This window comes from Hyperolius riggenbachi, chromosome 4 (assembly GCF_040937935.1).
Source record: "Hyperolius riggenbachi isolate aHypRig1 chromosome 4, aHypRig1.pri, whole genome shotgun sequence".
Classification (NCBI taxonomy): Eukaryota; Metazoa; Chordata; class Amphibia; order Anura; family Hyperoliidae; genus Hyperolius; species Hyperolius riggenbachi.
In genome coordinates this window covers 44,676,780-44,701,226 of record NC_090649.1, presented here as the reverse complement: position 1 = coordinate 44,701,226, position 24,447 = coordinate 44,676,780, and the positions used below count along the sequence as shown (strand labels likewise).

The window sequence follows — 24,447 nt, the reverse complement described above, 5'->3', positions numbered from 1 at the left end:
ATACACAGTAGAATATCATTACAGTAAACTCTGACATAGTGAGCCTCTGGCTGTTGTAAACACAGTCCCCAGGTCCCGCCCCGGCCATGCGCCTGCATGAACTTACAATGTATGACTAATTCTGATGTAGTGATCTTCTGATATAGTAAGTAAACTACAGCTACTTGGGATTGGCGTAACCAAGCAGCTTGCAGGGCCAGTTCTAGACGCTTTGCTGCCTAAATTAATTGAGAATGATCGCACAGCATCCCACAATTTACTCTTCTTCATTTAATGTTCTCACATGACATGCTGCAGCTCAACACAATAACACACTGGCTGGCTGTAAGTCTGTGACTAACACTCTGCTCACCCTCAGCCACTCCATTCCTCCTCACTCATGACCAGGGCCGGGCCGAGGCATAGGCTGGAGAGGCTCCAGCCTCAGGGCGCAGTGTAGGAGGGGGCGCAGAATTCATTCAGCTGTCATTCCTAATTGTGTTTGAAGCAGAAAGAAATAAGAAAAGGGGATACATGGCAGTGACTGCAAGCCATATAACTAGATATTAAGGTGTTGGGGAGGTAGTGGGCCCTGTGGCGCCTCTTAGTCTAATAGCAATCAGTGTGTGACGGCTGGGGTGGGAGGGATGGAGGGGCGCACTTTGGTGTCTCAGCCTTGGGTGCTGGAGGACCTTGTCCCGGCTCTGCTCAGGACAGTAGTGCCACCAGGGGTGTTTCTAGCCACTTTGTCACTCCAGGCAAGAAAACCTGTGGCGCCCCCCCCCCCCCTCCACACTCAAATCTCAGGGCCAGCCAGGGGAGAGTGGGGCATATAATATCAAGAGGGGGCACGCCACTCACTATGAGGCAGTGGCATACCTAGGGTATTTGGCACCCGGTGCTGATTATCCACAGTCACCCCCCCCCCAATAATTGGGGCTTCGTTGCGCGAAAAATGTGTGTGGTCATAGACCAAAATGTGGGTGTGGTCACGGGTGGAGACAAGTTTACATGAACTTAGCAATGGTGGGACATTAGATTAGGACAGTGGTGGCGAAAAGTCACTTATCAATCGCAAAGTGCCAACAGCAATTTAAACTAAATACAAACATTTTAACTCATACATGAACATTATGGAAAATCCAAGTTGAAAATAAACTGTGAAGATAAACAATTTCATCCATCCTACTCCTGAAAAATGTATTTTTTTTAGAACCCCCCAGTTTTATTTTCTGTTTTAAAAAGCTAAAAAAAAGTAGGTTTAATGCTATTGTCTCATATGATGATGATTCTGCTTTTCCCATAGTCTCGCAGTTAGCAATCATGAGGCCCCCAACAAGACAAATTCAGCAATCTTGAGGCCCTCAACAAATCATGAGGCCCCCAACAAGACAAATTCAGCAATCATGAGGCCACCAACAAGACAAATTCAGCAATCTTGAGGCCCCCAATAAATCATGAGTCCCCCAACAAGACAAATTCAGCAATCATGAGGCCCCGAGCAAGACAAATTCAGCAATCTTAAGGCCCCCAACAAATCATGAGGCCCCCAACAAGACAAATTCAGCAATCATGAGGCCACCAACAAGACAAATCCAGTAACCATGAGGCCCCCAACAAGACAAATTCAGCAGTCATGAGGCACATAAATAGACAGCATTTCACATAAATGGGCAGAATGCCCCCTTAATATGGTAGACACCTCTCACCTGGCTTCTGAATTCTCCTCTACTGGCTGCTGTGCCTGGCTGGCAATACTATTTTTGTCTGGATTGGGGATGATGTGTGGGCTGGAAGGCCTGCTGTGGCCTGACTGGCGGTGATGCTGTGGCTGGGCTGGCTGGCGGCGAAGCTGTGGCTGGGCTGGCTGGTTGAATTAAATGCTGGCCTGACTGGTGGTGATGCTGTGGCCTTTTTGCCAGTGATTCTGGGCTGGTTGGCCTAGATAGTTTAGGTAGTGAGAGGTGCCCCCTAGTTTAGGTAGTGCCAGGAGCCCCCCAGTTTAGGTAGTGACAGGTACCCACCAGTTTAAGTAGTGACAGGAGCCCCCAGTGTATGTAGTGACAGGTGCCCCCCAGTTTAGGTAGTGACAGGAGCCCCCAGTTTAGGTAGTGACAGGTGCCCCCCAGTTCAGGTAGTGACAGGAGCTCCCAGTTCAGTTAGTGACTGGCGACCCCCAGTGTGTGTAGTGACATGAACCCCCAGTTTAGATAGTGACAGGGACCCCCAGTTTAGATAGTGACAGGGACCCCCCGGTTAGATAGTGACAGCGACCGCCTGGTTAGATAGTGACAGCGACCCCCCGGTTAGATAGTGACAGCGACCCCCAGGTTAGATAGTGACAGCGACCCCCCCAGGTTAGATAGTGACAGCAACCCCCCAGGTTAGATAGTGACAGGGACCCCCAGGTTAGATAGAGACAGCGACCCCCAGGTTAGATAGTGACAGCGACCCCCAGGTTAGATAGTGACAGCGACCCCCAGGTTAGAGACAGCGACCCCCAGGTTAGATAGTGACAGCGACCCCCAGGTTAGATAGTGACAGTGACCCCCAGGTTAGAGACAGCAACCCCCAGGTTAGATAGTGACAGGGACCCCCCAGGTTAGATAGTGACAGGGACCCCCAGGTTAGATAGAGACAGCGACCCCCAGGTTAGATAGTGACAGGGACCCCCCCAGGTTAGATAGTGACAGGGACCCCCCCAGGTTAGATAGTGACAGGGACCCCCCCCAGGTTAGATAGTGACAGGGACCCCCAGGTTAGATAGAGACAGCGACCCCCAGGTTAGATAGTGACAGCGACCCCCAGGTTAGATAGTGACAGCGACCCCCAGGTTAGAGACAGCGACCCCCAGGTTAGATAGTGACAGCGACCCCCAGGTTAGATAGTGACAGCGACCCCCAGGTTAGAGACAGCGACCCCCAGGTTAGATAGTGACAGCGACCCCCAGGTTAGATAGTGACAGCGACCCCCAGGTTAGATAGTGACAGCGACCCCCAGGTTAGAGACAGCAACCCCCAGGTTAGATAGAGACAGCGACCCCCAGGTTAGATAGTGACAGGGACCCCCCCAGGTTAGATAGTGACAGGGACCCCCCCCAGGTTAGATAGTGACAGGGACCCCCAGGTTAGATAGAGACAGCGACCCCCAGGTTAGATAGTGACAGCGACCCCCAGGTTAGATAGTGACAGCGACCCCCAGGTTAGAGACAGCGACCCCCAGGTTAGATAGTGACAGCGACCCCCAGGTTAGATAGTGACAGCGACCCCCAAGTTAGAGACAGCAACCCCCAGGTTAGATAGTGACAGCGACCCCCCAGGTTAGATAGTGACAGGGACCCCCAGGTTAGATAGAGACAGCGACCCCCAGGTTAGATAGTGACAGGGACCCCCCCAGGTTAGATAGTGACAGGGACCCCCCCAGGTTAGATAGTGACAGGGACCCCCAGGTTAGATAGAGACAGCGACCCCCAGGTTAGATAGTGACAGCGACCCCCAGGTTAGATAGTGACAGCGACCCCCAGGTTAGAGACAGCGACCCCCAGGTTAGATAGTGACAGCGACCCCCAGGTTAGAGACAGCAACCCCCAGGTTAGATAGTGACAGGGACCCCCCAGGTTAGATAGTGACAGGGACCCCCAGGTTAGATAGAGACAGTGACCCCCCAGGTTAGAGACAGCGACCCCCAGGTTAGATAGTGACAGGGACCCCCCCAGGTTAGATAGTGACAGGGACCCCCCCAGGTTAGATAGTGACAGGGACCCCCCCAGGTTAGATAGCGACAGGTGCCCCTCGGAATCAGGGCTAGCCAGGAATCCGGATGCATATAAAAAAATCATCATGAGCAGCAGATCTGCAGATCTTCGCACTCACTGTGAGGTGTGTTGCCTCTGATAGTTTGTGCGCACACTGCGCAGTCAGGTGTAGCCAGCGGCCAGCCGGCGGTAGCACTGGTGACTGGTCCCTGCGTCACAACACGTGTGACAGGCGGGGGGCGGAGTTAGGGGCGGCGCCGACGTGTAAACGAACTAGCGTGCGGAGGCCGCACGCTAGTCTGCACAGAGAGGGAGAGGGGGCGGGGAGAGGGGGCGGACCAGTAGGCGGCGGCACCGCACATATGAACTAATGTGCGTGCTGCTTGCTCAGAGACTCAGGAGAGGAAGGGGGCGGACCAGTAGGCGGCGCCGGGCACAGGCTGAGCTGCCTGTCACAGCCGGCGCCGACCTGGCTGGCTGAAAGAAGAAAAAAAAAATTAAACAAACGGACAGAGCGGCGACTTGGCGAGAAGGCGCCCACTTAGACCCACGGCGCCATAGGCAAAAATTTATAGCTGCCTAGTGACTCAGACGCCCCTGAGTGCCACCTCCTCTCTTCTGCTGTGCAAGTCACATGAAACACTGCTGCTCTCCTGCCTCCCCCTCCTCACTCACTGTCAGACTCCTCACACAGCACAACAAGCTGCTTTTCCCCAATGATGACCTCTTCACCTCGCTCTCCTCTCACTTCTCCTGCTACTCTGCTGCTGATAGTGTAAACACAGTACAAACATGCTGCCCCTGTAATCTCTGCACCTGATGCAGGTGTTTCACCTTGGCTCATGAGAGCTTGGGGACCCTGTGCAAATTTTACATGGGGCCCCAAGCACTCTATTGATATGGAGCCCCAAAATCTACCAGAGAGGAGGAAGGAAACAGTTAGTTAAAGGATACCAGAACTGAAATGTGACATAATGAGATAGACATGTGTATGTACAGTGCCTAGCACACAGATAACTATGCTGTGTTCCTTTTTTTCTTTCTCTGCCTGAAAGAGTTAAATATCAGGTATGTAAGTGGCTGACTCAGACAGGAAGTGACTACAGTGTGACACTGTGACTACTGTGTACACTGATGAGAAATTCCAACTATAAAACACTTTCCTAGCAGAAAATGGCTTCTGAGAGCAAGAAAGAGGTAAAAAAGGGGAATTTCTTATCAGTGAGGGTCACACTGTAGTCACTTCCTGTCTGAGTCAGGACTGAGTCAGCCACTTACATACCTGATATTTAACTCTTTCAGGCAGAGAAAGAAAAAAAGGAACACAGCATAGTTATCTGTGTGCTAAGCACTGTACATACACATGTCTATCTCATTATGTCACATTTCAGTTGGGGTATCCTTTAAGGAGTATTACAGTGCAATGCACAAATAGAGGTGTTCATTCCCAGCATAGCACCACTGAAAGCTAATGAGATAGATGAAGGTGGGCCCCTCTGCTCCAGGGGCCCCGATGCAGTCGCAACCTCTGCATCCCGTATTGCTACACCACTGCTACTTTACAAGGCTCCTTGAAGCAAACTCACTGTATGCGTAAAAGGTGCAGTAATCACATCCGCTCACTTTTTTTTTTTTTTTTTTTTTTTTTTTTTAATGAGTTTCATCTCTTCAAAACTGATTCAATGAAATCTTGATTTGTTTTAAATTAATTTATAAAAATTACATTTTATACTCATTTCAGTCTTTTGCATGCTTTGCTGCTGATAGCTAGACTTAATGGACGCTGAAACTGAAAGGGATGTGGAGGGTGCCATATTTATTTCCTTTTAAACGATACCAGTTGCCTGGCATCCCACTGATCTATTTGGCTGCAGTAGTGTCTGAATCACACACCTGAAACATGCATGCAGGTAATTCAGTTACATTTCAGACAGAGCACTTGATCTGCATGCTTGTTCATGGTCTACGGCTAAACGTATTAGACGCTGAGAATCTGCAGGACAGCCAGGCATTATGCATTGTTTAAAAGGAAACAAATATGGCAGCCTCCATATCCCTCTCAGTTCACTTCTGCTTTAAAGTGAACCTTAGGTGGGAGTGGTATGGAGGCTGCCATATGTATTACATTTTAAGCAATATCAGTTGCCTGGCAGCCCTGCTGACTCTCTGCCTCTAATGCTTTTATCTATAGACCCTGGTCAAGTGCTTCTGGCAATATTGTCAGAACTTACAAGATTAGCTGCATGCTTGTTTGTGGTGTAATTCAGACACTTCTGCAGCCAAATAGACCAGCAGGGCTGCCTGGCAACCTGTATTGCTTAAAGAGAATCTGAAGCGAGTATAAAACTCGCTTCTTCTCTTATATTCAAGACAAGACAAATAACATTTATATCGCGCTTTTCTCCTGGCGGACTCAAAGGGCATATGTGCCCCTGCTAAACCGCCGCTAGCGCGCCGCACAACGGGGGTCCCTTACCCCCCAAATCCCCTCCGTCCTCGCCGGGGATCTCTTCCACATTGAGGCAGGGCTAACGGCTATAGCCCTGCCCCACGCGCGTCTGTCAGCGTGTATCTCCGCCTCTCCCCCGCCCCTCTCAGTCTTCCTTCACTGAGAGGGGCGGGGGAGAGGCGGTGATGCGCCGCTGATATAGACGCGCTGTGAGGCAGGGCTGCAGCCGTTAGCCCTGCCTCTAGGAGCAGCAAAATCTACGACCAATTTGGTCGTTGATTTTCCAGGGGGGGAATTGGGGGGGTAAGGGACCCCCGTTGTGCGGCGCGATAGCGGCGGTTTAGCAGGGGCACACATGCCCCTGCTGAATATAAGAGACGAAGCGAGTTTTTACTCGCTTCAGTGTCTCTTTAAAAGTCAATAAATATGGCTAGAGATGAGCGTAATGACGTAATTACGATTTTGCGAAATTTCGCGTAATTAGTGTAATTACGATTATGGCCGTAAGTACATAATCGTAATGAAGAAGGATTTCGCGAAATTTCGCGTAAGCGTAATTTTTCGCGTAATTTTCGCATTACTGTGGGTATTACGAAATTAATGCGTATGGCCATGCTCCCAAGCGGAAAAGTTGACGCATGGATCAATGTTAGGTAGCCGCCGACTTTACGGGTTAATAGCAAAGCCCCCTTAAATGCTAAGAGCCTCAAATTTGGAGAATATATTAAGGAGATCAGAAGGAATAAGAGGAAAAAATTTTTTTGCAAAAAGACCTTATAGTTTTTGAGAAAATCGATGTTAAAGTTTCAAAGGAAAAATGTATACATTTAAAAACCCGCCGACTTTAACGGTTAATAGCAAAGCCTGCTTAAAGTTTAGGAACACCAAATTCCCAGGGTATATTAAGGGGATCAGTGGGAATAAGAGGAAACAATTTTTTTTTCAAAAAGACCTTATAGTTTTTGAGAAAATCGATTTTTAACCAGTTCACCCCCAAGGGTTTTTATCCTAACGGACCAGAGCAATTTTCAGTTGTCAGCGCTCCTCCCTTTTATTCCCTAATAACTTTATTACTACTTATCACAAGAAAATGATCTATACCTCGTTTTTTTCGCCACCAATTAGGCTTTCTGTGGATAGTACATTTTGCTAAGAATTTTTTTATTCTAAATGCATTTTAATGAGAAAAACAGAAAAAAAAAGAAAAAAAATCATTATTTCTCAGTGTTCAGCCTTTATAGTTTTAAAATTAAACATTCTCCTGTGGATAAAACAAACACGTTTTATTTGCCCAGTGGTCCCGATAATTAAACCGTTTAGATTATGTCCCTACCACAATGTATGGCGACAGTATATTATTTTGAAATATAAGTGGTTATTTTTCTGTTTGTTCTGGCCATAATTACAAGCCCCTATGTAATAAATTAAAATTAATTTTCCCCCATAAAATATAGAATAAAAAAAGCTGAGTCCCTAAGGTAACTATTTATTTATTTTTTTTAAGCTGATTTTTTTTTTTTACAAGTGTTTTTTTTGGGGGGGAGGGTTGGAAGTGTAATTTTATTAGTGATGTGTATATACTTGAAAATGTATGTATTTTGTAAGTGTAATATACTTTTTGGCCACAAGATGGCGCTGGTGAACACTCATAGGACGTGTTCACTTTTTTTTTTTTTTTTTTTACACACTTTATTAAACTGTTACATTTCCTGTTTATGTGAATGGACGTAGCCGCTGTTCGCGGTCACGTCCATTCACTCCAGGCACTGCGATTGGGTAGAGGACTGTTCAGTCCTCTTCCCCAATCGCCCAGCACGGGATCCCGACGGTAATGGCGGCGGTAGCGGCGGACACACGGCGGTAGCAGCGGCGGGAATGCGCGACGTATTAAAACGTCATGTTGCTGTTAATAGCGGTAAGCATGACGTTTTAATACGTTAGGATGGCGGTAAATGGTTAAGTTTCAAGGGCAAAAATGTCTTTTAAATGCGGAAAATGTCAGGTTTTTTTGCACAGGTAACAATAGTGTATTATTTTCATAGATTCCCCCAAGTGGGAAGAGTTTTACTTACTTCGTTCTGAGTGTGGGAAATAAAAAAAAAAAAACGACGTGGGGTCCCCCCTCCCAGACCTCTTTAACCCCTTGTCCCCCATGCAGGCTGGGATAGCCAGAATGCGGAGCACCGGCCGCATGGGGCTCCGCACCCTGACTATACCAGCCCGCATGGTCCATGGATTGGGGGGTCTCGGAAGGGGAGGGGCAGCCAAGCTTTCCCCTCCCCCTCCGAGCCCTTGTCCAATCCAAGGACAAGGGGCTCTTCTCCACCTCCGATGGGCGGTGGAGGTGGAGGCTGCGATTTTCTGGGGGGAGGGTTCATGGTGGAATCTGGGAGTCCCCTTTAAAAAGGGGTCCCCCAGATGCCCACCCCCCCTCCCAGGAGAAATGAGTATAGAGGTACTTGTACCCCTTACCCATTTCCTTTAAGAGTTAAAAGTAAATAAACACACAAACACATAGAAAAAGTATTTTAATTGAACAAAAAACATAACCACGAAAAAAGTCCTTTAATATTCTTAATTAACCATTAATACTTACCTGTCCCTTTAAATAAATGATCCCTCGCAATATCATCGGAAATGTTCTATCAGTTACAATGTAACAAAGTTATTTACAATGTAACAACTTTGTTACATTGTAACTACGCCGCACCCGACGTCACTCGCCGCTCAGCCGCCGCATACACTTACGCGTCCGTGCAGGACGCTAAGTCCCCGCCGGCTCCCGCCGTCCACCCCGCCCACATCTGTCACCCACATGTCACCCACATGTGGGTGACATGTGGGAGAGGCGGGGAGGGAAGCGGGAGCCGGCGGGGACTTAGCGTCCTGCACGGACCCGACAGAGCTCTGAGCTATATAGCTCAGAGCTCTCCTAAGCATCTTTGAATTTGGGCTCCGAGGAGCCCCATTGGTCCTTAGCAGACCAATGGGGTTCCTTCAAATCAGAAGGAACCCCATTGGTCTGCTAAGGATCAATGGGGCTCCTTGGAGCCCAAATACAAAGATGCTTAGAGAGCTCTGAGCTATATAGCTCAGAGCTCTGTCGGGTCCGTGCAAGACGCGTATGCGGCGGCTGAGCGTCGAGTGACGTCGGGTGCGGCGTAGTTACAATGTAACAAAGTTGTTACATTGTAAATAACTTTGTTACATTGTAACTGATAGAACATTTCCGAGGATATTGCGAGGGATCATTTATTTAAAGGGACAGGTAAGTATTAATGGTTAATTAAGAATATTAAAGGACTTTTTTCGTGGTTATGTTTTTTGTTCAATTAAAATACTTTTTCTAAGTGTTTGTGTGTTTATTTACTTTTAACTCTTAAAGGAAATGGGTAAGGGGTACAAGTACCTCTATACTCATTTCTCCTGGGAGGGGGGGTGGGCATCTGGGGGACCCCTTTTTAAAGGGGACTCCCAGATTCCACCATGAACCCCCCCCCACAGGAAATCGCGGCCTCCACCTCCACCGCCCATCGGAGGTGGAGAAGAGCCCCTTTTCCTTGGGTTGGACAAGGGCTCGGAGGGGGAGGGGAAAGCTTGGCTGCCCCTCCCCTTCCGAGACCCCCCAATCCATGGACCATGCGGGCTGGTATCGTCAGGGTGCGGAGCCCCACGCGGCCGGTGCTCCGCATTCTGGCTATCCCAGCCTGCATGGGGGACAAGGGGTTAAAGAGGTCTGGGAGGGGGGACCCCACGTCTTTTTTTTTTTTTTATATTTCCCACACTCAGAACGAAGTAAGTAAAACTCTTCCCACTTGGGGGAATCTATGAAAATAATACACTATTGTTACCTGTGCAAAAAAACCTGACATTTTACGCATTTAAAAGACATTTTTGCCCTTGAAACTTAAAAATCGATTTTCTCAAAAACTATAAGGTCTTTTTGAAAAAAAATTTGTTCCTCTTATTCCCACTGATCCCCTTAATATACCCTGGGAATTTGGTGTTCCTAAACTTTAAGCAGGCTTTGCTATTAACCGTTAAAGTCGGCGGGTTTTTAAATGTATACATTTTTCCTTTGAAACTTTAACATCGATTTTCTCAAAAACTATAAGGTCTTTTTGCAAAAAATTTTTTTCCTCTTATTCCTTCTGATCTCCTTAATATATTCTCCAAATTTGAGGCTCTTAGCATTTAAGGGGGCTTTGCTATTAACCCTTAAAGTCGGCGGCTTTTTAATATTATACGGAGCGTTACGGTTTAACGCGAAATTACGGTATGTTTTAATGCGAAATTACGGCATGAACGTAACGCGAAATTACGCTTACGGTATTTTCAATTACGATTTTAATGGCAATTACGCTACCGTAATTTCGCATCGTAATCGCAAATTTCGCATGCGTAATTATGGTAATGCGAAATTACGAAAATTTCAGCTCAACTCTAAATATGGCAGCCTCCATATCACTCTCACCTCGGGTTCACTTTAAGACTGTTTACTTAGTGTAAACAGCAAAAACAGTTCGCTGGTCACAATGATATGTCACACAGATACAATCAGTATTCATGCTCAAGAGCTGCAAACTTTAAAAAAAGGGTTTATTATATACATATATTTTTTATATTAGGTTTTCTTGGCATCATGATTACCATTGACCCTGTGACGAGTCTCTTGTCCATTGCGATCATCCTCTTTATGGCGATATTGTACAGCAAGCAGAAGACAGAAAAGCACAAGAACTTCCCTCCTGGTCCCAGACCCCTCCCCCTCATTGGAAATTTGCATTTGTTGTTCAGAAAAGATCCTAGGAAGACAGTTATAGAGGTAACAATGCTGTGCTGCAAAAACAGAAGACAAAAAACTCAAAGCTGGTGTGTTGCCTAGTGCAATGTGGCTAGGTTTTTTTGTTTTTGTTTATTGTGAAAAGACCCATGTATGTTATAATTATTATTGATTTATAAAACCCCAACATATTCTGTGGCGCTGTACAAAGTAAGAAATAAACTTGGAGTACATAATAAAACAGACAATAGTACACACCAATATACAAAATACAGAATCGATGCAAAATACAGAATTGGTAATGACAGTGACAAAAGTGATTACAGTGACAAAAGCTGTCTGGGTGTCACCCTGGACTCCCCACTCTCCTTCACTCCCCACATCCAAAACCTCACAAAGTCCTGCAACTTCCACCTTCGTAACATCTGTAAGATTCACCCTTTCCTGACCTCTGCCACCACCAAACTCCTCATCCATGCCCTCATCATTTCCCGCCTTGACTATTGCAATGCCCTGCTGTCTGGTCTCCCTATGACCCGAACAGCCCCACTGCAGTCCATCATGAATGCGGCAGCCAGAATTATCCACTGCTCCCATCGCTCCACCACGGCAGATCCCCTCCTTGAATCCCTCCCCTGGCTTCCTATCCAGTCCAGAATCAGATTCAAGATACTGTGTCTGACCTACAAATCTGTCCACAAAACCTCCAACCTACATTTCCGATCTTACTCAGAGGTAGTGTTGGGCGAACATCTAGATGTTCGGGTTCGGGCCGAACAGGCCGAACATGGCCGCGATGTTCGGGTGTTCGACCCGAACTCCGAACATAATGGAAGTCAATGGGGACCCGAACTTTTGTGCTTTGTAAAGCCTCCTTACATGCTACATACCCCAAATTTACAGGGTATGTGCACCTTGGGAGTGGGTACAAGAGGAAAAAAAAATTTAGCAAAAAGAGGTTATAGTTTTTGAGAAAATCGATTTTAAAGTTTCAAAGGGAAAACTGTCTTTTAAATGCGGGAAATGTCTGTTTTCTTTGCACAGGTAACATGCTTTTTGTCGGCAAGCAGTCATAAATGTAATACATATAAGAGGTTCCAGGAAAAGGGACCGGTAACGCTAACCCAGCAGCAGCACACGTGATGGAACAGGAGGAGGGTGGCGCAGGAGGAGAAGGCCACGCTTTGTGAGACACAACAACCCAGGCCTTGCATGAGGACAAGAAGCGTGCAGATAGCATGCTTTGTACCGCCATGCAGTCATAAATGTAATAAAGATAAGAGGTTCCATAAACAGGGACCGGCAACGCTAACCCAGCAGCAGCAGCACACATGATGGAACAGGAGCAGGCGCAGGAGGAGAAGGCCACGCTTTGTGAGACACAACAACCCAGGCCTTGCATGAGGTACCGCCATGCAGTCATAAATGTAATAAAGATAAGTGGTTCAATAAACAGGGACCACGCGGCAACGCTAACCCAGCAGCAGCAGACGTGATGGAACAGGAGGAGGCGCAGGAGGAGAAGGCCACGCTTTGTGAGACACAACAACCCAGGCCTTGCATGAGGTACCGCCATGCAGTCATAAATGTAATAAAGATAAGTGGTTCAATAAACAGGGACCACGCGGCAACGCTAACCCAGCAGCAGCAGACGTGATGGAACAGGAGGAGGCGCAGGAGGAGAAGGCCACGCTTTGTGAGACACAACAACCCAGGCCTTGCATGAGGACAAGAAGCGTGCGGATAGCATGCTTTGTACCGCCATGCAGTCATAAATGTAATAAAGATAAGTGGTTCAATAAACAGGGACCGGCAACGCTAACCCAGCAGCAGCAGCAGCACACGTGATGGAACAGGAGCAGGCGCAGGAGGAGAAGGCTATGCTTTTTGAGACACAACAACCCAGGCCTTGCATGAGGACAAAAAGCGTGCGGATATAGCAGCAATGCTTTTTGCCGCCATGCAGTCATAAATGTAATACAGATGAGAGGTTCAATAAACAGGGACCGGAAACGCTACACCATCCCAGATGTTCATTGGTCATGTTACTTGGTTGGGGTCCTGGAGTGTTGCGTAGTCGTTTCCAATCCAGGATTGATTCATTTTAATTTGAGTCAGACGGTCTGCATTTTCTGTGGAGAGGCGGATACGCCGATCTGTGACGATGCCTCCGGCAGCACTGAAACAGCGTTCCGACATAACGCTGGCTGCCGGGCAAGCCAGCACCTCTATTGCGTACATTGCCAGTTCGTGCCAGGTGTCTAGCTTCGATACCCAATAGTTGAAGGGTGCAGATGGATTGTTCGACACAGCTACGTCATCTGACATGTAGTCCTTGACCATCTTCTCCAGGCGATCGGTGTTGGAGGTGGATCTGCACGCTTGCTGTTCAGTGGGCTGCTGCTGCATGGGTGTCATAAAATGTTCCCACTCCAAGGACACTGCCGATACCATTCCCTTTTGGGCACTAGCTGCGGCTTGCGTTGTTTGCTGCCCTCCTGGTCGTCCTGGGTTTGCGGAAGTCAGTCTGTCTGCGTACAACTGGCTAGAGGAGGGGGAGGATGTCAATCTCCTCTCTAAAGTCTCCACAAGGGCCTGCTGGTATTCTTCCATTTTGACCTGTCTGACTCTTTCTTCAAGCAGTTTTGGAACATTGTGTTTGTACCGTGGATCCAGAAGGGTATAAACCCAGTAATTGGTGTTGTCCAGAATGCGCACAATGCGTGGGTCGCGTTCAATGCAGTCTAGCATGAATTGAGCCATGTGTGCCAGAGTCCTACCAGAATCCTCATCATCCTCTTGTGAGCGTTGTGATAGTTGTTGTGATGCATCATAGTCGTCACCTTCCTCCTGGTCTGCTTCTGCTGACCATTCGCGTTGAATTGTGGAAGTCCAACGTGCACCGCTCTGGCCCTCGTCAGTGGTGGCATGAAATTCCTGCTCCAACTCCAGCTGTTCCTCCTCCTCTTCTTCGTCATAGCTGCTGGGGCCAGCGTTCCCTGAGGCGGATGGCCTGATGTTGGTACCATCACGCTGATCGTTTTCTCCTTCAGATTCCCCCAGTTGCATCATGACAGCTGTTTCCTTGATTTTCAACATTGACCTCTTCAGTAAACACAGCAGTGGTATGGTAATGCTGACTGAAGAGTTGTCACTGCTCACAAGCAACGTGGATTGCTCAAAATTTTGGAGGACTTGGCAGAGGTCCAACATGTTGGCCCAATCGGATCCACAGAAGCTTGGCAGCTGGCCGGATGCGCCTCGGTACTGCGCCGTCATGTACTGGACCACTGCACTCTTCTGCTCACAAAAGCGTGCTAGCATGTGCAGCGTAGAATTCCAGCGCGTAGGGACATCACACAGCAAGCGATGGTGGGGGAGATTGAAGCGCTCCTGCATCTTGGCGAGTGCCCCCGAAGCAGTACTGGAATTTCTACAATGTTTGGCCACTCGACGCACCTTCAACAGAAGATCGGCCACGCCTGGGTATGTCCTCAGGAACCGCTGAACTACTAGGTTCATCACGTGCGCCAGGCAAGGGATGTGTGTCAGCTTAGCCAACCTTAAAGCGCGAATGAGATTACTCCCATTATCACACACAACCATGCCCGGTTTCAAGTCCAGCGGTGCCAGCCACAAATCCGTCTGTTCCTTTATTCCCTTCCAAATTTCCTCCCCTGTGTGCTGCTTATCCCCAAGGCAGATCAGCTTCAGCAACGCTTACTGACGCATGCCAACAGCTGTGCTGCACTGCTTCCACGATCCTACTGCTGCTGGGTTAGCGTTTCCGGATGAGGTACAGCTTTGAGATGCGTTGGAGGAGAAGGAGTCAGAGAGGTAGGTGCTGCTGTTGTTATCCAGTGGGAGGGACGGCGGTGCAGCTGTTTGCGGCGTGGGCAACACCCGCGCCGTAGCAGGTGAGGAATCGCTGCCAGGCTCCACAAGGTTCACCCAGTGCGCGGTAAGGGAGATGTATCGACCCTGGCCGAACGCACTCGTCCAAGTGTCAGTGGTGAGGTGAACCTTGCAGGCAACGGCATTCTTCAAGCTTCGGGTTATTTTGCTGACCACGTGCTCATGCAACTCAGGCACTGCAGAGCGCGCAAAGTAGTAGCGGCTGGGAACCACGTAACGTGGGATGGCCACTGACATCATGCCCTTGAAGCTGTTTGTCTCCACCACTCGATATGGCAGCATTTCGCAGGCCAGAAGCTTGGCTATGCTGGCTGTTACTGCCACGGCCCGGGGGTCATTTGCTGGCAATTTCCTCTTGCGCTCAAACATCTCCGACACAGACAACTGAACCGTAGCGCTGCACACGGAAGGGCTGTTGGTTGTTGTGTTTGATGAACACTGGGAGACCTCAAGAGCACTACTCCGGAAAGTGACAGTGTCAGCGTCGTCTGATGTTTGTGAATGTTGTGAACCACGCAATGGCTGGGCTACTGCTGCTGCTGAGGCGGGTCTGGTGGTGAGTCTGGTGAACCCAAGGGAGGCAGTGTTGCTGGTACCCTGTCCTGCCGCGTTTGCCCACAGAGTGGGATGTTTGGATAGCATGTGGCGGCTCATGCTGGTGGTGGAGAGGTTGTTAATACTTTTCCCCCTGCTCAGGCGAGTCTTGCACACCTTGCAAATCGCCATGGTAACATCCTCAGTGCAGTCTTCAAAGAAAGCCCAGACTTTGGAGCACCTGCCTCCTTGCTGGCGATTTCTGTTTCCTCCTCTTTTGCCTCTCACTCTAACTTCCACGCTTGTGGTGCCTGAAATTGCGCGCCGCCTACCTTGTGGCACAAGGCGAACTCGTGCAGCAGTGGGTTCTTCAACAGACTCATCTGTGCTGCTGCTACGACGGCGATGTTCTCGTTCACAAATAAAATCTGGGTCTCTGTCCACATTGTCCATACCCTCCTCTTCCATCTCCTCAAACTCGTCATATGTCATTGTGGGGGGCCGCCGCCGTGGAGTAGAGCTCCCCAGAACAACCTCTGCGCAGCTCACTCCAACGTCGTCTTCCAGATCTTGTCGGCCGACCTCCTGCAATTGCAACCCCTCCTGCCCAACTTGCTCTGGGATTTGGGTTGCAAAGTCCTCCTCGGACTCGCCTTGTATTTCAGTGCGCGGTGCATTTCCCACAGTTAATGGTTGTGAATCCGGGCACAACATTTCTGGCTGTTCCTCCATTGACCTTTCATAGGTGGAAGTTTGTTGGGCTGGGAATAGCTCCTGCGAATACCCCATTGTGTCCTGAGGTAATTCATAGGACTGGTTATCTGGCAGTTGTGTGCGTGGTGTCGCTGCCGGTTGTGTCAGCTTTGTGCCCACTGGCTCCTTGTAACTGGCTGAGGACTCGGACCTCGTGCGTGATGTGCTGGTGCTGCTTAACCCACTGCTGGACGCTTGAGAGGTCATCCAAGTAATTATCTGGTCCTGTTCTTTTGGATTTGTGAGGGTTGTTGTCCTGGACAACATGGGCGGTATTGAGTGGGTTTTCTTGGGTGCTCCCCTGTGGCCTGTACCTTGCCCCTTCCTCTTTTACCGGATTTCTTCCTCATTTCACTTATCCTTACAGTACACGCTGACTGGCAGCAGTACAGTGGCAGTACAGAAATGCTATACAGTACCACTATTCCCAGCAGCGACACAGAGCACAATGCTATACAGTGGCGGGTGAGCGGTGTACTACTGTTCCCAGGCCCAGCAGACACAGAGTGGAAGTAAACACAATGCTATATAGTCTGGCTGAGCGGTGTACACAGAGTGGCAGTACACACAATGCTATATAGTCTGGCTAAGCCGTGTACACAGAGTGTCAGAAAACACAATGCTATATATAGCGTGGCTGAGCGAGGTGCACAGTGGCAGTACACACAATGCTATATTAGTCAGGCTAAGCCGTGTACACAGAGTGTCAGAAAGCACAATGCTATATATAGCGTGGCTGAGCGAGGTGCACAGTGGCAGTACACACAATGCTATATATAGCGTGGCTGAGCGAGGTGCACAGTGGCAGTACACACAATGCTATATATAGCATGGCTGAGCGAGGTGCACAGTGGCAGTACACACAATGCTATATTAGTCAGGCTAAGCCGTGTACACAGAGTGTCAGAAAACACAATGCTATATATATAGCGTGGCTGAGCGAGGTGCACAGTGGCAGTACACACAATGCTATATATAGCGTGGCTGAGCGAGGTGCACAGTGGCAGTACACACAATGCTATATATAGCGTGGCTGAGCGAGGTGCACAGTGGCAGTACACACAATGCTATATATAGCGTGGCTGAGCGAGGTGCACAGTGGCAGTACACACAATGCTATATATAGCGTGGCTGAGCGAGGTGCACAGTGGCAGTACACACAATGCTATATATAGCGTGGCTGAGCGAGGTGCACAGTGGCAGTACACACAATGCTATATTAGTCAGGCTAAGCCGTGTACACAGAGTGTCAGAAAACACAATGCTATATATATAGCGTGGCTGAGCGAGGTACACAGTGGCAGTAAACAATGCTATATATAGTGTGGCTGAGCGAGCGGTGTACTACTGTTCCCAGCAGCGACACACAATGACTGGGGGGGACCCTGGCTAGCGTGGCTGGAGAGCGAACTACCCTGCCTGCCTACCCAAAGCTAAACCCACAGACAAATGGCGGAGATATGACGTGGTTCGGGTATTTATTTACCCGAACCACGTGACCGTTCGGCCAATCAGAGCGCGTTCGGGCCCGAACCACGTGACCCGTTCGGCCAATCACAGCGCTAGCCGAACGTTCGGGGAACGTTCGGCCATGCGCTCTTAGTTCGGCCATGTGGCCGAACGGTTTGGCCGAGCACCGTCAGGTGTTCGGCCGAACTCGAACATCACCCGAACAGGGTGATGTTCTGCAGAACCCGAACAGTGGCGAACACTGTTCGCCCAACACTACTCAGAGGTACACACCGAGCCGCTCACTCCGCTCTTCCAATGAACTTCGCCTAACCGCCCCCCGCATTACCCAGTCCCATGCACGCCTCCAGGACTTCTCAAGAGCTACTCCAACACTATGGCGCTCCCTACCTCCACCCATTAGGGCAGCCCCCTCCTTCAACATCTTCAAGAAAGCCCTCAAAACTTACATTTTCACTCTGGCCTACTACCACTCACAAGTGCTCTAAACCCACAGCTGGTCCCCTACCTTTCGTATCCCTACCTCTCCCTCTAGATTGTAAGCCTTTGGGCAGGGCCCTCCTCCTTTTGTGTCCTACCTGATCATGCACCTTCATTGCTGTACACCTATCCTACAGATCTGAGTGAACCTAACTTGCCTAATCTTTATGCTCCCATCCAGTGACTGACTAAGCTTTACCTTGTACTCATACTGTGCTGTGTGATCTAGTCTTTCTTGTATTCCTGTATTGTCATTTTGCTGTATGTCACCCCTAAATATTGTCTGTAACCTAAACTAATGTCCAGAGCTGCGTAATATGTTGGCGCTTTATAAATACAATAAATAAATAAATAAATAAATATAAGTAACACGATGAATAAAATGTATAAATGACTTCCAAGACACAAAAGGGGGAGAGAGCCCTGCCCTTCAGAGCTTACACTCACAAGGAATCAGGAGGAACAAGAGGTGGGGTAGTATATGCAATAAACATACCTAGAGGCAGTGTGTTTTAGGATATCTAGTAGGAATGCAACTTGACCTTAGGAGAAGGACAAAGGGGGAATAGTCTAAGGTAGATTGTATGCTTGTCAGAAAAAGTGAGTTTTGAGAGAGTGTTAGAGAACATTTCAAGGAAAGAAAGATTGGAGAGTGACAGATGTGTTGTGGAAGGGCATTCCAGAGGAAGGGTGAGGCATGTGAGAAATCTTGTATGCGTGAATGCGAGGAGGTAATTCTAGAGGAGGACAAAAGCAGCTCATGTGCAGATCTGAGATTGCAGTTGGGTTTGTATCTGGAAATTAGTGAGGAGATGTACCGGGGAGAGAGATTGTGGAGAGCTTTGTAGGTTAGAGTTTGAACTGGATCCTCTGCTTAATTGGCAGCCAGTGAAGAGCTTGACAGAGAGGAGCCGCAGAGGAAGAGCGAGAAGAAAGATGAATGAGACGAGCAGCGGAGTTCAGTACAGATTGTATGTTTTCTAAAAATCAGTGGGCTTTACTGAGGTGGGACAACAACACTAGTGAACATATGAGCGTTGATCCACACCTTAAATTAGGTCTGAGAATATTTAGTGTTGGTGACCCTTTGTCGAGAGATTTTGCCCAGCTTGACAACTTGGTACCTATTTGTGAAGAAGTCTGTGGAGGTTGGGGTGGGCATTGAGTTCATGCGATTCTCATGTAGTATGCTTGGACATTTTTGTTAAATTTTGATCCATATTCCCCTCACTTCAGATTGTATAGCACATTCAGCAGGGGTTGCCTACCGTGTGGACATTAGTACAGGGTTTTTATAGAAACAATGGAGACGTTAATTTGAGCTAGGTGAGGTTAATTTGAGCTATGTGAGGTAAAGGTAAATATTTCTTGTGGGTAAAGGGGGGTATCAGCTACTGATTGAGAAGTTCTTGGTTGCAGTTCTTCTTCAGTAAACTATTATCCTCAACTTAATTCAAAGCTGCTGATAACAAAAGAGGGATGGGGAACTAGAAGAAGAACTCCAAAAACAGCACTTTAAATATGCCATTTTGCCATCCACATGAAAGAGGTTTCATGTGGATGGCAAAATGGCATATTTAAAGTGCTGTTTTTGGAGTTCTTCTTCTAGTTCCCCATCCCTATTTTGTTATCAGCAGCTTTGAATTAAGTTGAGGATAATAGTTTACTGAAGAAGAACTGCAACCAAGAACTTCTCAATCAGTAGCTGATACCCCCTTTACCCACAAGAAATATTTACCTTTTCTCAATAAGATCATCAGAAGGGTCTGTATGGCGGATATTGTGGTGAAACCCCTCCCACAGTGTGATGTCATGACCATGGTTCTGACAGTTTGCTGTCTGTGAACCTCATTACATTGTGGGAAATAATGGCTTTTTCCAACTGCCAAGAAAGCAGCATCTCCCTCTGTGCATAGAACTCTCAGTAATGAACATTCCATACAGATCACCTGGCAGGCCTAAAGATATCACCACCAATGATACATTTCAGAATGTAAATCAGGGAGAGGAAAGAATTTACAATGGGCAAACGCTGACTACATAATCTATACATTTATATTGTAAAAAATAAGCAATTTTATTGATTGTTATTCTCTCTACAGTTCCTCTTTAACATTGTTTTGCCTACCAAGTGCTTAAAGAGAACCCAAGGTGTGTTTTAAGAATGTGATCTGGATACAGAGGCTGGGTCTGCCTATACAGCCCAGCCTCTGTTGCTATCCCAATCCCCCCTAAGGTCCCCCTGCACTCTGCAATCAGACATAAATCACAGCCGTGCTGTGAGGCTGTGTTTACATCTGTAGTGTCAGTCTCGGCTGCTCCCCCGCCTCCTGCAGAGCTCCAGTCCCTGCCCCCCTCCCATCCCTCTAATCAGCGGGGAGGGAAGGGAGGCAGGCGGGGACCGGAGTTCTGCAAGGGGCGGGGAGAGCAGCAGACTGACACTTTAGAGAAAAACACAGCCCTCTGCTACACGCGATTTATGAGGGATTGCAGAGTGCAGGGGGACCTTAGGGGGGTTTGGGATACCAACAGAGGCTGGGCTGTATAGGCAGATCCAGCCTCTGTATGCAGATCACATTCTTCAAACACACCTCGGGTTCTCTTTAATAAAAAGTAAAAAATAAAAATAAAACAATCAAATGGATATTTCTTAAAGTGTATTGGAGGCGACTGACCCTTTTCTAACTCTGGGACACTTATTAAATTGTAAATGTTCAAATATAAAATAAAATCATGGTATCGCCTAAAAAAGTAATTCTATAGGAGTAGGGGCATAAAAACATTTGTGTATCTCATTAGTTTATTTTTTACCTCAGATTTACTTAAAAGAGGAACTTTAACCCAGTTTTCAAAATTCATTTTCGATCGATAGCTGATACCTCCGTTCCCACAGGAAGTCTTTATTTTTTCTTGAATAGATCATCGGGGAGGGTGGGGTCTGTATTGCTGATAATGTAGTGAAACCTCTCCAATGGTGTGATGTCATGACCATGGTCCCGACAGCTTCTAGTCCATGAACCTTCTTGCATTGTGGGAATTGGAAATAATGTCTGTGCATAGAACTCCTCAGTCATGAACATTCCATACAGGTCAATGGCAGAACCAAAGATGTCACTACCAGTGTGTAAATCAGGGAGAGGAAAGATTTTACAATGTGCAAACACTGATGAAATAATCTATACATTAATATTGTAAAAAAATAAGCAATTTTATTAATTATGTTATTTTCACTACAGTTCCTCTTTAATTGTTTTGCCTACCAAGTATTGAGTAAAATGTAAAAAAATAAATAAAAATAAAGTAAAATAAAATAGATATTGCTTAGGAAAGCTGTAAGAGACTGGAGTTTCTCTTTAAAGTCAATGGGAATTGTGTTAAAAAAAAAAGCCAGATACTTATCCAAGGAGAGGGAAGGCTCTGGGTCCTATAGAACCTTCCCTCTCCTCTCCCGGTCCCCGTTTCAGTGCTGGCTCCCCCAGAAGCAGTATTCAATCAATTTGGTCAGATACTGCTGTTTCCGCCGCCGAAGGGAGGCTTCAGAAGTCTTCAGGAGTCTTCAGGAGCTTGAGTGCTCCCGAAGACAGGCCAATCCATACTGCGTACGTGCGAGCGCCCTCTCTCACATACTAGCATGTGCGCAGTGTAGAGCCATCTGTCTTCGGGAGGACTCAGCTCCCAAAGACCTCCGATATCCCTCCCAACGGGAGATTCAAACGGTGGATCCTGAGCTGCACCGAAGGAGAGGAGAGGGATGGCTCTATAGGACCCAGAGCCTTAGGTTCTCTCCTTAGGTTACCTGTTCATGTTGAATTGTTCATGTTGTGTTTTCTGTGTGTCTGATTCACAGCTGTCTAAGAAGTATGGCTCGGTGATGACTTTCCACTTTGGGACCTGGAAGGTTGTCTTCCTGTGTGGATATGACACCATCAAAGAGGCGTTTGTCAACCATGGGGATGAATTTGCTAACAGACCAAAGCTGCCAATATTTGCTAAAACAACCAAGGAAAATGGTAACCATATTCAATGCAAAGTCGTAAACAAAATCAGGTTATATACCGTAATTGTATTATTAGGTTTAAAGTGGACCCAAATTAAAAATACAAGATTTCAGAAATAAAATCTATTTTCTAAATTATAATAATAAATAGCAGCCTTTTTTTAGCTGCATGATGACAAATATAAAACATTTTACATTTATTGGAGGAACCTCTCCCTTCCTTTCATATTGCCGGGACAGAATCCGGCAAACTACTGGAGTAGGTGGTGTCCAGCAATGGAGGAACTGCTAATGGCTGCCCCCTGTATAACTCTAGTCATGAACAGAGAAGGGTGAAAAGCATGCACTGAAATGCTCATAGGCTTGAAGGAGTGTTTATTTATCTTTGTATGTGTCGGGGTGGTGCAACTAAATATTTTGAATTTAAAAAATTGTTTGGTTTGGGTCCGCTTTAAGTTGAACTACATTTTTAGATTACTCAGAATATGGCTACCTTGTAGATAAATGCCAAATAGTGGCAAGGGGTTAAAGTGGAGACGGGTTCAGCCATCAAGTAGCTGAACCCCTGATATCAGAGGAGGGAGTCAGAAAGTGGTGCCTGGAGTTTGACGATTATGTAGCAGAACCCCTTAATTGGCTGTTAGTGTTAGGCTGGATTCCCAATGGTCCGTTGCATAGTGCACACGTTATGAGAGTGAACTGCAATGGAGAATGGCCATAGACTTTAATACAAAGCCTGCATGCAGCAATACTTTACAACACAGTGCTGTGAACAGCCCCATAGAACTGTATGGGCAGTAAGTTGATATGCAGAATTATTTTGCAGTGCAACTGAGCACTGTGGACTAGTCCTTTGGAATTAGTGGTAGGTGTCAGAGATAGGCAAGGTCAGGGAAGAGTAGAATATTGGTAACATTACCAACATTCTGCTGTTGGTATAATCCAGTGCCCAAAATTTGTAGGCCCGTTTTTTAGATGTAGGTAGTTGGTATATTTTACCTACTCTCCTCTTCCACTGTATTAAATATTTGACTTCTTACCAGTTGACCCCTTGTATTTTGTAGCTGCTCATAGATAGCTTTGTTTGTTAAATGCCTTAGCATAGGGTTACTAGTGGCTCTACTAATCATATTTTTGCTCACAACCCGACGCTCAAAGATCTTCCAGACCCAAGCAGGAAGTTGCTCAAATTCCTATGAACCTTCTGTGTGGTTACTTGGTCACCATGTCACAAATCTTTCTTAGGTGTCTCTAGATTAAGGATGCCTAACTCCACTCCTCAAGAGCCGAGGCCCTCACACATTTTTGGTACAGTATAAATTAATTGATGGGACTGAATCAGGAAAAGTGTGGTTCATCATGTAGAACACATTTCTCCATTTCTCCCTGAATCCTAAACATTGGCATGGATATGGCCCTTGAGGACTGAAGTTGGACACTTGTGCTCTAGATTATAAACTAGATTGGCTCTTGCCTGTTTCTGATGTTTCATTAGCCGTTCCCATTCATCAGCAATCTGTCTGCTTGAAGAAATCCCCAACATAAGACTGGCCACATGGACATTATATCAAGCTAAGCACCGGTATAGAATTGCAGATAAAATATCCTGGGATCGCATCCTCCTGGATGCCAGAAAATCAATTTTTACTAGATTGATCTATTCCACTCACCCCTCCATATCAGACTTGCATGATGAGATATCATATTTGATGAAACTGGATAGATTGGATGCCACCCTACAAGTTGAAAAAGGAACTAAACATTTCTTTAAAGAGGAGCTGTTATGTATAAGGTCTCAGAGAAAATAAACACATATATCAGTAGCTAAATATAGGCTGTACTTACATTACATATGCATGTCACTGTCCACGTTTGGATTTCACAGAATTTTTATATAGTATATGCAGAGAATGATGCTCCTGACAGCTCATGGCAGGTTCCATGTTTGTCTGTCTCCTATGAAGCCAAATGTGTCGTCATGTCCTCCCTGCTTCCTGATCACAGAAAAGCTCATACAGAATAACACAGTGTGCAGTGAATATTAATGAGCCATGTGGCTAGGAACAATAGCGGACTCCTGCAGTGTACTCTGCCAGGAGTTTTATCAGTGCTGTGCGCTGGACTGAGTTACATGCTATTGTTACTTGACCCTGTAACTTCTCATTAGCAGCTGAGGGGAGAGCCCCAGAATGCTTTGCAGTATGGTATGCGGCTTGCGTCTTCTTAAGAGCTTGGGAATAACAGCTTTGCTGATAACCACACATCAAATGTAAGAGAGATTTTTTATCTTCAGTGATGCCTTTTTGGCTTCCTTCTAAACTGTTTAACACAGG

General features: G+C 47.1%; 1 protein-coding gene across 3 annotated transcripts in view; it reads left to right on the top strand.

The window, feature by feature from the left end:
• LOC137571191 (cytochrome P450 2C44-like) overlaps window positions 1-24,447 on the top strand; it is a 78,951-nt gene that overhangs the window by 13,153 nt on the left and 41,351 nt on the right. For 2 of the 3 annotated variants that reach the window (XM_068280013.1, XM_068280012.1), the window contains exons 2-3: window positions 10,811-11,007; window positions 21,965-22,127. In XM_068280013.1, coding sequence (XP_068136114.1) covers window positions 10,825-11,007; window positions 21,965-22,127 — 346 coding nt within the window. In that variant the 5' untranslated portion in view covers window positions 10,811-10,824. The remainder of the gene's footprint in view (window positions 1-10,810; window positions 11,008-21,964; window positions 22,128-24,447) is intronic. The other variant, XM_068280014.1, reaches the window with a different exon arrangement.